Source organism: Jaculus jaculus, chromosome 6 (genome assembly GCF_020740685.1).
Source record: "Jaculus jaculus isolate mJacJac1 chromosome 6, mJacJac1.mat.Y.cur, whole genome shotgun sequence".
In the NCBI taxonomy this organism is placed as follows: Eukaryota; Metazoa; Chordata; class Mammalia; order Rodentia; family Dipodidae; genus Jaculus; species Jaculus jaculus.
This window is the reverse complement of record NC_059107.1, coordinates 78,232,456-78,248,277: the sequence shown is the minus strand read 5'-3', so window position 1 is coordinate 78,248,277 and position 15,822 is coordinate 78,232,456. Positions and strand designations below refer to the sequence as shown.

At 38.9% G+C, this 15,822-nt stretch overlaps 1 protein-coding gene across 1 annotated transcript in view; it reads left to right on the top strand.

The window, feature by feature from the left end:
• Positions 1–15,822, top strand: part of Gfpt1 (glutamine--fructose-6-phosphate transaminase 1) — a 114,231-nt gene that overhangs the window by 38,215 nt on the left and 60,194 nt on the right. The window contains exons 2-7 of the mRNA XM_045151882.1: positions 1,862–1,969; positions 5,677–5,784; positions 6,656–6,781; positions 8,721–8,779; positions 12,451–12,585; positions 15,051–15,112. Coding sequence (XP_045007817.1) covers positions 1,862–1,969; positions 5,677–5,784; positions 6,656–6,781; positions 8,721–8,779; positions 12,451–12,585; positions 15,051–15,112 — 598 coding nt within the window. The remainder of the gene's footprint in view (positions 1–1,861; positions 1,970–5,676; positions 5,785–6,655; positions 6,782–8,720; positions 8,780–12,450; positions 12,586–15,050; positions 15,113–15,822) is intronic.

Sequence of the window (15,822 nt, the reverse complement as noted above, 5' to 3'; positions counted from 1 at the left end):
TTCTACCTCTGCCTCCCAAATGCTGGGATTAAAGGAGTATGCCACCATGCCCAGCTACAAATGTAGTTAAGTAAATGGAAAGTTCTTTCCTAAGTAAGTAGCTTGAGCTCGTGTTTTCACATATCCAGGGCTTCAAAACTTTATTATTATTATTATTATTTTGGTTTTTCGAGGTAGGGTCTCACTCTAGCCCAGGCTGACCTGGAACTCACTATGTAGTCTCAGGGCGGTCTCGAACTCATGGTGATTCTCCCACCTCTGCCTCCCGAGTGCTGGGATGGAAGGCGTGAACTACCAAGCCCGGCTGGCTTCAGCATTTTTATACATTTAAACTGTGTTCACTTGGCCAGAGCGTGCTCTTGGATAGCCTCAGGTCATTTCCATACTCTGTTCCTAGAATAGACATTTCCTTCATAGTGTTCTGTTCTTTTGATGCTTCTCCAGTTCACTTTACATTGTAGTACTAGTCCTTTATTTCTAGTTTTGTCTTTCTAAATGATTTTTCTTTTTTCCTGAATTTTCAAGGGTTAATGTATGGTGATATCTTTTGCTAGTAGTGATTCAGACCATTTTATGACATTAAATTTTTGGCCTGGTGTGTGGTTGAATGGTAAAGCACTTGCCCAGTATGTACTCTCATCTCTGAAAAGGGAACCAAGTTGTAAATCTTCACATTATTATTTATTTCTAACTAATACTGATAGTATGGTCATTGGAAATAAGCAAAATTACTCTATATAGTTTTGTAGAAACTGTTATATAAACTACTTACTTTAGAACTTTTAAAAGTTTATTTGCGTGTGTGTGTGTGTGTATGTGTATGTGTGTACACCAAACACTTGAGACATTTTTTATGGATGGCTTGGGAATTGAAATTGAACTGGTAGGCTCTGCAAGCAAGTGCCTTTAACCACTGAGCCATCTACCCAGACCCCCTTTTTTATATTTGGGCAGGGTCTCACTCTACTTAACCAGGCTGACTAAGAACTCACTCTGTAGCTTGCCTTGAACTATGGCAATCCTGTCTCAGCTTCCTTTGTGCAAGGATTATAGATGTGAATATACAGAATGGAACTCACAGATTTACCCAGTTTTTAAAAATTTAATTTCAGTGACAAAATTGCAGCCAAGGAAAATAGTGATTAATGTTGTAAGCTTCTTTGAACATGCTTATCATTTTATTTTTACTTATTTAGTAATCATTTTATTTTGTTCTTACAAGAATTCCACTTTAAAAGTTTCACTACTTTAAACAATTTTAAATGAAGATTTCTTCTTTTAAAAGTGAACTCTGTAGCTGGGGAGATGGCTCAGCTGCTAAAGGTACTTGTTTGCAAAGTCTGCTGCCCTGGGTTCAATTCCCCAGTACACGTATATAGCAGAGAATATATTGGGGGCATCTATTCAAACTACCGCACCATGTAAAGCTAATTGCACCAAGTGGCACACATGTCTGGAGTTCGTTTGCAGCAGCAGGAAGCTTTAGTGCACCCATGCTCACTCTCTTCACCTCGAATGAATGAATGCTATTTAAAAACGTTGAACTCTTGGGGCTGGAGAGATGGCCAGTGGTTAAAGTATTTGCCTGCAAAGCCTAATGACCCAGGTTTGATTCCCCAGTACTCATGTAAAGCCAGATGTACAAAGTGATATATTTGCCTGGAGTTTGCAGCTGCTGGAGGCATTGGTGTACCCATTTTCTTTCTCTCTTTTCTCTCTCTTTACTTGAGAATACTTAATATTTTTTAAAAGTTGAACTCTAACTTTGCATTTTTTGCAAATCCTAAACATTATATCAATTTTGATTCATTCATTCACCAGAACTTTGTTACATTTGTGTTTTTTTTTTTTTTTTTTGCAGGTATTTTTGCTTACTTAAACTACCATGTTCCTCGCACAAGACGAGAAATCTTGGAGACCCTAATCAAAGGCCTTCAGAGACTGGAGTACAGAGGATATGATTCTGCTGGTATTCCTTTTAAAAATATTAAGGGTTTTCTGTGATTCTTGAATCTAAGTAGAGTTTTTATTATTTCTATGAGACTAGACTCATGTTTTGTTATCTTGTAAATCTAAATCTGAAGAATTTTTATCTTTCATGTCTAAGGGGCTTTTTTATATCATTTCAATAGTATTATCATTTGTGTGGGATTTTGCTTCTTGTAATTGCTTTTAAGAATGTTACTATAAGCCGGGTGTGGTGGTGCACGTCTTTAATCCCAGCACTCAGGAGGCAGAGGAAGGAGGATTGCTGTGAGTTCGAGGCCACCCTGAGACTCCATAGTGAATTCAGGTCAGCCTGGGCTAGAGTGAGACCCTACCTCAAAAAACCAAAAAAAAAAAAAGATTGTTACTATAAAACACAAATCATGGGGCAGTTGAATGCCTTATTTTATAAATTCTTTTTCTCTACTTATTCATGTTTTCTGTATAAACATGAGATAATGAGATTCTTTTTTTTTTTTTTTCCCTGTGGTGTTGGGGAATCAAACCCAGGGCCTGTTCCTATTGTGCATGTTGAGCCATTTGCACAAAGTAGCAATACTACCACTGAGCTTACATCCTCATCTACAATTCTTCGATTTATGTAAATGACAAGTCAAGTTTCTGGTGGTCTATGTGGAGCTAGCTCTCCCTGTGTTGGGGCCTATGAAGTGCTCAGATTTTGCGATTGCCTCTGGTGACTCATGAGTCTCTGCATATGGTTGCACTCCTGTCTATCTGAAATAGCAAAAGACTCAAAGCAAAATCAGGAAAAGTTAAAGGGTAGGAGGTGAGATCTAGAGGAAAGCAGGCACAGCTTTCAAGTGGCATCTTCTGGTGGTAATGCAGGACATACTTTAATTCCCTAGCAGTAAGTTGTAATAGCACATGTGAAATGTCACCTACCAGAGAGCTTATTGTCATTCAAAGCCCAGAGCAACATTTTCCCAGTGGGGCTAGCAGAGGAAAGGTAGACATTCTGCCTAAGCCCCAGTTTGTATGAAAGGTTCCGACATGGAGGTTGTGGGGAGTCTGACGTCTAAGATTCCAGATGATAGCCACGGGCCAGCCCTGCAAGTAGGTCTTTTCAGAGCTTAGTTATCAGTGTCAGATCCTAAGTTCCATTTTTAGTGGGACTGAAGATGAACCTAGGGCTTGGCACATGGTATGGGAGGGCTCACCCACTGAGTATCCCTGCCCAGTTCCTTTGTTCTTATAATAATTTCTTTTTTGGAGGGGGGGTTCGAGATAGGGGCTCATTCTGGTCCAGGCTGACACTACCATGCCTTGCTTAAAAAAAATATATATATATATATATATATATTTTTTTTTTTTTTCTTTTTCGAGGTAGGATCTAGTTCCTTTGTTCTCACAGTTCTCCTTCCTTAGCTCCTCACTTGGATGCTGATTATGGGTTTCTTTTGTTTGTTTGTGTTTTAAAGAAGACATGGGCTAGAGAGATGGCTTAGTGGTTAAGCGCTTGCCTGCGAAGCCTAAGGACCCCAGTTCGAGGCTCAATTCCCCAGGACCCACATAAGCCATATGCACAAGGGGGTGCATGCATCTGAAGTTCATTTGCAGTGGCTGGAGGCCCTGGTGTGCCCATTCTCTCTCTCTGCCTCTTTATCTGTCTGTCACTCTCAAATAAATAAAAATTTAAAAAAAGAAGATATGAGGGGGATCACTTTGAGTTTGAGGCCAGCCTAAGTATACAGTGTGAGTTCCAGGTCAGCCTGGACTAGAGTAAAACCCTACCTTGAAAAAACAAAATGAAAAAAGAACATAACTTTTAGAGGTTAGGAATTTAGCTCAGTGAATGAATATTTGCGTAGCAAGTTCAAGGCCCTGGGTTCAGTCCTCAGCTCTGGGGGGAAAAAAATCACAAAAAGGTCAAAAAGAAACAAAGAAACCCCACAGACATATACCCATAGGGAACTAATGCTGCATTCAAAAATCAATTCTTTAAGACCTTAAACCACAGAAAGGAGCAAGTTTTATGACATAAGGAAGATAGGATTATTGACTGGGGGGAGAGAGAAAGGGTGCACCAGGGCCTCCTTTCACTACAAATGAACTTCAGACACATGTTGCTTTGTTCATTTGGCTTTATGTGGGTACTGGGTGCTGGGGAATTACACCCAGGGCCAGCAGGCTTTGCAAGCAGTTGCCTTTAGCTGTTGAGCCATCTCCACAGCCTTGATTTTCTGTAAACTTTGGAGGCTCCTTCTGTCTAGAGCTTAACTAAGAGTGCTTTTTAAGGGTTTTTGTTGTTTTGAAAGAGGTTCATAGTTTGTAGCCCTGGCTGGCCTTGAACTTCCAGTTATTCTACTTGAATTTTCCAAAGGCCGAGATTTTAGGCATAAACTTCCCAACCCATCTTTGAAAATTCTTCAGTGTGCTTTCTTGTTTTGTATACTTTGTGACTTATAATCCTTGTTTTTTGTTTTTTTCCTGAGGAAGGGTTGCACACTGACCTGGAATTCACTATGTAGTCTCAGGGTGGCCTTGAACTCATAGTGATCCTCCTACATCTCTGCCTTCCAAGTGCGCCACAATGCCTGGCAAAGTTTTTGAGATAGGGTCTACTTTGAAGCCCACACTGACCTTAAACTCACAGCAATCCTCCTTCCTCAGCCTCCTGAGTGTTGAGATTACAGGTATGAGTCACCCTGCTTGGTTTTCTTACATATTTCTAATCTAGTATATTTCCTCAGTTGTAGGCCTGTGTTTTCAGCTGCTCCAGAAATTTCTTACAGGTTAAACATTTTACCTGTTCAAAACTAAACTGAATACACTGCAATCCTCACCTAAACTTTGTTCTGTTCTATGTATCTCTTGGTAATCATGCTATAGTTCCTGGGAGGTATTCTATACTTTAGCCATCTCACTTCATTTCCAGTGCCTTCTGCCCCACTATCTTCATTGCTTCTTTAAATCATGCCCTATGCATTTTGGCTTTGCTGCACTTTTGCTACTACCTTGGCCTTCAGGATAACTCAAACAACTTAGGTAGAATCTCAAAAGATATCTTCCCAACTATCCCTTATTTTCCCATTTCTGGTGTATGTGTGTGTCTCTTTTGTATTTCTCCATTGTATTCCAGTTGTGACCTGAGACACTTAATGTAATTTATAACATAGAACAATTATTTATATAACTTAGAATTAGTTCTTTGTCTCCCCCATCTCCCTTAGCCTTCCTGTTTCTTTTTTTTTTCCAGGTAGGATCTCTCTGTAGCCTCATATTCACTATTTAGTCTCAGGGTGGCCTTGAACTCATGGAGATCCTCTTATCTCTGACTCCCAACTGTTGGGATTAAAGAAGTACGTCACTATGCCTGGCTTTTTGACACGTAATAGATAATGTAGTAAACTTTAAGTTGGTAAATTAATAAAATAAAAATGCAAGTTTCCTAAATTAAAAGGAATGCCTTGGGCTGGAGAGATGGAGGAGCTTGTCTATGAAGCCTAAGGATCCAGGTTCTATTCCTCAGAACCCATGTAAGCCAAATGCACAAAGTGTCACATGTGTTGGGAGTTCATTAGTAACAGCTGAAGGCCCTGGCATGCCCATTCTCATTCTCTCTTTCTCTCAAATAAATAAATAATTTTTTTTAAAAAAGTAGTGCTTCAATTGATAATCTTAGCAATAGCCAATTTCTAAATTTTCCTCTTTTGTCTTTTGCTGATTTAGGTGTGGGTGTTGACGGAGGAAATGACAAAGACTGGGAAGCCAATGCTTGTAAAATCCAGCTCATTAAGAAGAAAGGAAAAGTTAAGGCACTGGATGAAGAAGTTCACAGTAATGTACTTAGCTTGGTTTTTGTCCCCTGCCATTTTCCTTCTCCACCAAATGCCCCATATTTGGGGACCTGTTCTGAGTATAATTCTCAAGATTGAGGGAAAGGAAGGATAGTAATTTTGTTGTTGCTTTGACTGGCTTCAAATTGTGTCTGGGCTTTAAAAACAACCTTAGGGAGCTAGATGTGTTGCTCACACTTCATAATCCAGTACTGAGGGTTGTCATGAGTGAGTTTAAGGCCAGCTGGGGTAGAATGAGACCCTGCCTCAAAAATTAAAAACAAACACAAATAAATAGCAGCAAGGCAAGGAAGTTAGATACATTGGGTTTGGAGCAAATGGATGTATCTTCAGGTGAGGAAGCTTCAGAAGAACCACCATCCTGAGGAATGGCCTTTCATAGGTGGCCTTGTTCTTGTGTCTTCACTTGATGGTGGTTTTTACTTAATAGTGTTGTTGCTGGCAAATTTACATGTGCAAAAGAGAAGCCAAAAAGTGCTTCCTTTGAGTCAAAAGGTGAAAGTTCTCTACATAACAAGGAAAATAGGAAAATTGTGATCTCTGGTAAAGATGAACCTTTTGTCTAAAACTGTGAAGAAAGAAACTTACGCTAGACTTGGACCTCAAGGTAAAAATGTTACAGCTACAGGGTATGTAGGTGTTTTGTTAAGGTGGAGAAAGGTAAAGTTTGGGTGATAGGAAATGCATGCTGATAGAGGGTTTGGTACTATGTGCAGTGTCAGGCATCAGCTAGGTGCCTTGAAGTGTGTCTTGTGGGTTGTGGAGTACTGCTATAATTATATTTAGTACAAGTCTTAGTGTCTGTACAGCATTGTTAAATACTGGCATTTTTTTCATTTTATCTTTTAAAGAACAACAGGATATGGATTTGGATATAGAATTTGATGTACACCTTGGAATTGCTCATACCCGTTGGGCAACTCATGGCGAACCCAGTCCTGTTAATAGTCACCCCCAGCGCTCTGATAAAAATAATGGTATGAAGACATTCTGTGTGCTTTGAAGTGATTACAGAAGGCTAATAATGGGAGAAGAATGAAGGGCTTTGTTGTTATTTTCATCTGAAAAGATTTAAGTATATTTAGAAATAAGCGCTCACAGAACCTGGCACATCATCCAGCTTCAACATTTGTGCAATACAGGATCAATTAAGTTTATCTATTCTCTTTCTGCCTAGATTATTTTGGAACCCCAGTAGATAGCTCATTATAGATTGTTAACTCTTCAATATCAATATGTAGGTCCTCATCTTTTTCTCTTCCCTGTAGTTTACTGTGTTTATCCTGTGAGTTTCCTGTAGCCTGGATCTTGCTAATTGCATCTATTCCTGTTACATTTAATGTGTCATATATGTAATTTCTTCTTAAAGGAAATAGGTTCACTAGCTGGCCTGGAATTCATTATGTAAATCAGGTTGGCCTAAAGCTTGCATCAGTCCTTCTGCCTCTACCTTCTAAGTCCTGACATTACATATGTGTGCCACCTTGCCTGCTAAACGAACTGTTTTCTTCCCTTCCTTCCCTTTTCTATTTTATTTTTTAATTTTACTATGTTCTATTCTCTTTCTTTTTCTAATTTATTTAACTATGTGTATGTCTATATGGGTGTGCATGCCACAGCCTGTGCGTGGAGGTCGGAGGACGACTTTAAGGTATCTGTGCTTCACCTTTGAGACAAGGTCTTTCGCTGCTACAGATATACTTGGCAGGCTACAAATTAATGACAGATTAGCTGACATGTAAAAGCTTTGGATTCTCCTGGTTCTTCCTCCCATTGTCATAGGGTATTGGGGTCACAAATGCATGTACCAGTTTGCATCTGACTTTATGTGGGTGCCAGGGAATTAAACCTGGGATGGCAGACTATGTAGTCAAGTGCTTTTAAATGCTAAACACATCTCTCCAGCCCCTATCCCTAAATATTTATTACATACTGTGATAATGTTTTCATGTGACATTCCAGGACTTGAGACCACAGGCAAGTAAACTTAGCTCTCTGAATGATTATGTAGTTACTTGTTCTTGAGCTCAGTGTTTCTCAGGTTAAGATTGAAAAGACTTTAAACTTACACTGGAGAGAGTAGGAATTACAGGGTGGGTTTAGCCCTCTCAGTTTATGAGGAAACAAGCCCATGAGATTTTCTTCAGTGAAGTTGGGATAGTAGTTTTGCTGTAGCAGAACCTGGGGGTCTGTTTATTTCCTTATACCCATGCCCACTGGCATTGTGTGCTTCCATTGAGCCTTGAAACAGTGCTGTTGAGGTACCTGATGATAACCCAGTAATAAGACAGAGGTGATCATTGACACTACTGGCATGTTACCAACCTTTTTGACTTGAGGAAAATGTAGTAATTGGCCAGGATAGAGGTATGTGTCTGTAATCCCAGCTGGAGGATCACAGGTTTGAGGTCAACCTGATTTACTTAGCAAATTCCAGGCTAGTGTGGCTACATAATGAAATGCTATTTCTAAAACAAACAAATAAACAAAACAAATTAATGAAACAAAGAAGCTGTCCATGTGGGAGTAGTGGCTCACACCTTTAATCCCAGCATTCAGGAGGCTTAGGTAGGAAAATCACTGTGAATTCTAGGGTAGTCTGGGCTAGAATGTGATCCTGCTTCAATATACTAAAAAGAAACAAAAATAAAAAATAAAAAAACCTAGCCGGGTGTGGTGGCGCACGCCTTTAATCCCAGCACTCGGGAGGCAGAGGTAAGAGGATCACCATGAGTTCAAGGCCACCCTGAGACTACATAGTGAATTCCAGGTCAGCCTGGGCTAGAGTGAGACCCTACCTTGAAAAACCAAAAAAATAAAAAAAATAAAAAATAAATAAAAAAAATCTGTTCATAACTATTTATGATAATTATTGGACTTACACTTTTTGGTCATTAATACTTTTATCTCTTGTAGAGTTTATTGTTATTCACAATGGAATCATCACCAACTACAAAGACTTGAAAAAGTTTTTGGTACGTAAAGAGACTTCAAGAGGCACACGTTTGCAAATAACTTCTAAGGAGAGACTGTGGGTGGTTTGTTAGGTTATGCCGTATTGTCTAGATATAACTGAATAATTCCTAAGATGATTGCAAGGGTGTGGTGATTTGTTGGACTTTTCTGTGTTAAGAACCACATGCTCATTTCAGTTGATACAGAGAAGGCCTTTGAAAAAAATAGATTATCATTTCATGATCAAAATGCTGGAGAGAATAGGCATGGAAGGTTAATATCTCAACACAATAAAGGCTATATATAAAGCATCTAAAGCCCAAACAATACTTAATGGGGAAAAACTCAAGGAGTTCACACTGAGATCAGGAACAAGACAGGGGTGCCCACTCCCCACTGCTCTTCAACATAGTACTAGAAATCCCAGCCCATGTAGTGAGACAGGAGAAAGAAATAAAAGGGATACACATTGGAAAAGAAGCAGTCAGATTAGCTATATTTGCAGATGACATGATCCTATATATAAGTGACCCAAAAGTCTTTATCTCAAAATTTCTAAAGGTGATTAATTCCGTTAGCAAAGTGGCAGGATACAAAATCAACACACAAAAATCAGTACCCTTAAAAAAAAGTCAGTGGCCTTTTTATATGCAAAGGACAAATATAAGAGAAAGAAATCAGTGAGGCTGTTCCATTTTCAATAGCCATAAAAAAATTAAATACTTTGGAATAACACTAGCAAAGGTTATGAAAGACCTATGTATTGAAAACATAAAAATGCTCAAGAAATTGAGGAGGTCTTGAGCAGATGGAAAGACCGCCCATGCTCCTGGATAGGTAGAATTAATATTGTGAATAGGCAGTTCTACTAAAAGCAATATTCAGATTTAATGCAATACCAATAAAAATTCCAGCATCATTCTTCACAGAGATAGAAAAAAAAGATCTCAAAATTTGTAAGAAATGGCAGCAGGCCTAAGATATCTAAACATATCCTCAGCAAAAGAAACACCTCTGGAGTTATCACTATAGCTGTTCTAAAGCTATACTACAAAGCCACAGAACAAAAACAGCATAATGCTGGCATAAAAACAGACCAATGGAACAGAATTGAAGACCTGGACCATAGGTTAAGTAGCTACAGCTACTCGATCTTTGACAAAGGTGCTAATAATGTAGACTGGAGAAAAGACAGCATCTTCAACAAATGGAGCTGAACAAATTGGACCACCACATGTAGAAAATTGAAACTAGACCCACTCACCTTGCCATATACAAAAATCAACTCCAAATGGATTAAAGACCTCAATATAAACCTGAAACTCTTCGACTAATGGAAGAAAAAATAGGAACTCTCCATGAGAGTGGATAAGGACTTCCTGGACAATACCCCAGTAGCCCAGGGAATTAATTTTTTTAATTTGAAAAGGAAATAATTATTTGACTTTTTAATAAATGACAGACATTAAAATTGGACTTTTTAGGGCTTGGTTGTAGCTCAGTGGAACGACACTTGATTACACATGTTACAAGTAGGTCCCTGGGTTTCATCCCCAGCACTGATCCCCTTCCCACCCAAAAAAGTTGTTTTGAAGAAACTTTTTTTTTAATCTTTTTACAATTTTTATTAACGTTTTCCATGATTATAAAAAATATCCCATGGTAATACCCTCCCCCACCCCCGCACTTTCCCATTTGAAATTCCATTCTCCATCATATTACCTCCCCATCGCAATCATTGTACTTACATATATACAATACCAACCTATTAAGTACCCTCCTCCCTTCCTTTCTCTTCCCTTTATATCTCTTTTCTAGCTCACTGGCCTCTGCTACTAAGTATTTTCCTTCTCACGCAGAAGCCCAATCATCTGTAGCTAGGATCCACATATGAGAGAGAACATGTGGCGCTTGGCTTTCTGGGCCTGGGTTACCTCATTTAGTATAACCCTTTCCAGATCCATCCATTTTTCTGCAAATTTCATAACTTCATTTTTCTTTACCGCTGAGTAGAACTCCATTGTATAAATGTGCCACATCTTCATTATCCACTCATCAGTTGAGAGACATCTAGACTGGTTCCATTTCCCAGCTATTATAAATTGAGCAGCAATAAACATGGTTGATCACGTACTTCTAAGGAAATGAGATGAGTCCTTAGGATATATGCCTAGGAGTGCTATAGTTAGGTCATATGGTGGATCAATCTTTAGCTATTTTAGGAACCTCCACACTGATTTCCACAATGGCTAGACCAGTTTGCATTCCCACCAACACTGTAGAACGGTTCTTCTTTTTCCGTGTCCTTGACAGCAATTACTGTCATTTGTTTTATGATGATAGCTATTCTGAGAGGAGTTAGATGGAGTCTCAATGTAGTTTTAATCTGCATTTCCCTGATGACTAGTGATATAGAACAGTTTTTCAGATGCTTATATGCCATTCGTATTTCTTCCTTTGAGAATGCTCTATTTAGCTCCATAGCCCATTTTTTGATTGGCTTATTTGATTCCTTATTATTTAACTTTTTGAGTTCTTTGTATATCCTAGATATTAATCCTCTATCAGATGTATAGCTGGTGAAGATTTTTTTATTAACATCTTCCATGATTATAAAAAATACCCCATTGTAATGCCCTTCCTCCCCCCACTTTCCCCTTTGAAACTCCACTCTCCATCATATCCCCTCCCCCTCTCAATCAGTCTCTCTTTTATTTTGATGTCATGATCTTTCCTCTTATTATGACAGTCTTGTGTAGGTAGTGTCAGGCACTGTGAGGTCATAGATATCCAGGCCATTTTGTGTCTGCAGGGAGCACGTTGTAAGGAGTCCTACCCTTCCTTTGACTCTTACATTCTTTCCACCGCTTCTTCCACAATGGACCCTGAGCCTTGGAGGGTGTGACAGAGATTTTGCAGTGCTGAGCACTCCTGTCACTTCTTTCCAGCACCATGATGCCTTCTGAGTCATCCCACGATCACTGCCATCTGAAAAGAGAAGGTTTTCTACCAAAAGTGAGAGTAGCATTAATATATATAAGTAGCATTAATATAATATATAATTAATTAAGAGAAGTGCTTACTGGGCAGTTATATTTAGCCAGTCAGCAGCAGACTTTACACCCCTAGGGCTCATGACTACCCCTGTTTTAAGTTTTTGGTAACAGGGATGTATTCCTGGAGCAGGCCTCAAGTCCAATTAGAGGGCATTTGGTTTCCACCATGACAGACGTGCCATTATAAGATACTTCTTTTTCTTTGCTAGTTCTGTATGGTGTTTTTCAGAAAGCTGGGACAGATAAGAAAAATTAGAACAGATTAGAAGACAGAGCTTTATCCCAAATAGCTTTGTTGTCATGGTGCCTTCTCAGGGCTGTCGAGTAGAGCCTTTTTCAGTGATGGAAACTTTCTCTGCCACCTAATGCAGGGTCTACTATGCACATTTGACTGTGACACTTTAACATAAATTTTACTTAATTTAGGTTGCCATGTAAGTAACTTCTGTGCCTTTTGGCTAAGATTATAGTATCTCTTATCAATTTACTAAATTGTCATATATAGCTAATGACTTTTACTGGATAATATAATTTCATCACAGTAAGAATTTTTATATCCACTATGAAGTCATTCCTTTGAGTATTATATATTTCATTATGTTAATTGTGTCTATTTCCTTTTTTTCAATTGGTAGGAAAGTAAAGGCTATGACTTTGAATCTGAAACGGATACAGAAGCAATTGCCAAACTTGTAAAGTACATGTATGACAATTGGGAAAGCCAGGACATCAGCTTTACTACGTTGGTGGAGAGAGTTATCCAACAATTGGTATTAAACATACTTCTAAAGATAATTATACTAAAATTTGTTGCAAGAAACTTTCTTAAGATGTCTGATAAGGAGGGAGTGTGCTAATTTTATAAGTTCTTAATATTTTTGGCTTTTATGTATACCTGTCATATATATAAACAATTTAATGCATATGATTTTGAGAAACTGTTGTTTGTCTTATTATCCTATCCTTGCCCACATTTTAAATTCTATTTATTTCACTAAATCTATTTAGTTTGATATCATGAACTTATAAAGTCAGTTTTTCTAAAAGCCACACATATGTACATGCTTTTTCACACACACACACACATATGTCCCCAGTACCTACAACAGAGGATTTATCACTCTAGCTTCCAGCCAGTAACCTAAGTGCACTCTTTTATTCTTCTGAGTCAGCAGTGTTTTTTCTTTATGCAGACTTTTTCCTATCTCTGTGCCTCCATAGAAAAGTGTTTTCCACCTCAAGATAGCAGTATTCTTTGGTTTCATTTGCTCTTTATTAAAGATGGGAGACATTAAGGATCCACAAAAACCCAAGTCCATAGCAATGCTTTCATCTGCCTGCCTCACTTAATAACTCTAGCTTTGCTATGCCATGTTATAGGCCCTTCCCTTCCTCCTCCCCTTAGACTTTGTAATGCCTATAGCAATAGGAGGTAGGAAGGTAGTGAATATAGAAATCTGTTCTTTTTGTTTCCCAGACAGAGAAATGTGCCCTTCTTGCCTGTTCTTGCTTTTTAAAAGCACTCCTTTCTGCTTTCTGTATAATCTAGTGTGGGTCCTCTGGGAGTTCTTTATTCTCATGCCTCATATTCTTTTTTTTTTTTTTTAACCCATTCTTCTAGAATGTTTTATTTATTTGTTATTTATTTATTTAGTGGGTAGGGTCCTGAATGGGTTCCTTTATTCAATTAGATACAGAGGTTTGGTGGTTCCTACTCCACACATCATGGATGGAAATGACAAAGCAATTCTGTTTTGTTTTGTTTTTTGAGGTGGGGTTTTACTCTAGCTCAGGCTGACCTAGAATTCACTATATAGTCTCATGGTGGCCTCAAACTCACTACGAACCCTTCTGCATCCCGAGTGCTGGGATTAAAGGCATATGCCCCAGCTCCCATTCTTCTTAAGCTTTGTCCCTGAGAAGAGTTGGTCAACAGGCTGTGCTGCCTTTGTTAATAATTGTGATTGTACATATTCTTAACTCCAAGATCAAAGACCAAAGAATAGAAGTTAGGGCTGGAGAGATGGCGTAGCAGTTAACCGCTTGCCTGTGAAGCCTAAGGACCCTGGTTCAAGGCTCGGTTCCCCAGGTCCCACGTTAGCCAGATGCACAAGGGGGTGCACGCATCTGGAGTTCGTTTGCAGAGGCTGGAAGCCCTGGCGCGCCCATTCTCTCTCTCTCCCTCTATCTGTCTTTCTCTCAGTGTCTGTCTGTCTCAAATAAATAAATAATTAAAAAAAAAAAAAGAATAGAAGTTAAAGCCGGGCGTGGTGGCACACGCCTTTAATCCCAGCACTCAGGAGGCAGAGGTAGGAGGATCGCCATGAGTTCAAGGCCACCCTGAGATGACAGAGTTAATTCCAGGTCAGCCTGGACCAGAGTGAGACCCTACCTCGAAAAACAAAAACAAAAACAAAAACAAAAAAGAATGGAAGTTAATAGTGGTGTAGAATTCCTAGGGCTAAGAATGATTTTTGGGTGTGGAGCTTAGGATATTCTAATTCTGTCCTTTCATACAAGTTCCTAGAACCTGAGAGATGTTGGTGTCTGTTGAAAAATACTGGTAGTAGCTTCACAGGTTATTTTCCTGGTGCTCTGCTTTTGGAGCTGTTGGTAGTATTTTGGAAGACATCTGTGCTTACCACTATACCACCAACACAGATTGTTCTTAAAGTATTTTGAAAGTACTCTTGGATCAGTTGGCTTGCTCACACCAAAGCTCAGGAGTATCTACCTAAAATGAAGACTTGTTATAAACTAGTAAAAAAGAGCACTTGTGTGAACAAGAAGTGTACACTGAAACCAGTATGTTTGTTTTAAGTATGCTTTAAGCATTTTATGTTTGATGATTGGCTATAATAAATTTTGCTAATGGGCCTTGGGAGATGCCTCAGTGGATAAAGTGCTTGCTGTGCAAGTATGAGGTCTTGGGTTAGATTCCTTGAACCTATATAAAAAACTGCATGTGTTGGCATATGCTTGTAATCCCAGCACTGGGGAGGCAGAGATAGGAGGATCTTTGGGGTGGCTAGTCAGTTAGTCTAGACTAATTGGTATGTTCCGTGCCAGTGAGAGACCCTGACAAAAAAGATGGATGGTGTTCCTAAAGAATGACACCCACCTGCGTGCATTCCCTCCCCCCCCATACAAACACACACACTCTATCTTTCTCTCTCTCTCACACACACACATACACACTCTAAATATTGCTAATGTATCTTTTTTCCCTCCATAGGAAGGTGCTTTTGCACTTGTATTTAAAAGTGTTCATTTTCCTGGGCAAGCAGTTGGCACAAGGTACATATAAATCTTATAAGGATTAATGATTGTAATGTAACTCTGAAACATTTGAGTTTAGAGTTATTCTCTAGCCTCCAAGGGCCCAGTACTGTAAAGGCTCTCCCTATATCTTAGAGATACTTAGGTGACTGTTTATTTCCATTCACTTTTTCTTATCTAATGTAATGCTCTTCATTTAACAGAATCTCTTAATAAAGCAAATACATTTCAGCATTTCTGATTTGCCTTTTTTTGGGGGTATTATGGCTCTTTGTGAATTTGTATATTTGAATATTGTTTAATTTCAGGCCCACAACATTGTCTTTCTCCATATTTTTTGTAAACTTGCCAGATAGATTCCTAGACAGTTGTTTAGATGGCTTTGCTAGGATATTGAGACATGACTATGAAGTCCTTTTTAGAGCAATGAAGAGCTTTAAGATTTGGTAAGAGGAAGGTATCATACTCTGAAGGCAGGATGACTAAAGAGAAGGTGTTGAACACACTTTTGTATATTGACATTCTGTATATAAATGAATAAAAGTTCCATTTTATGTTAAAAAGGAAAACAGTTTTAGCCACATTTTATTTTATTTTTATTTTTTGGGGTCTTACTCTAGTCCAGACTGACCTGGAACTCACTATGTAGTCTCAGGGTGGCCTCAAACTCAGGATGATCCACCTACTTCTGCCTCCCGAGTGCTGGATTAAAGGTGTGCCCCACCACA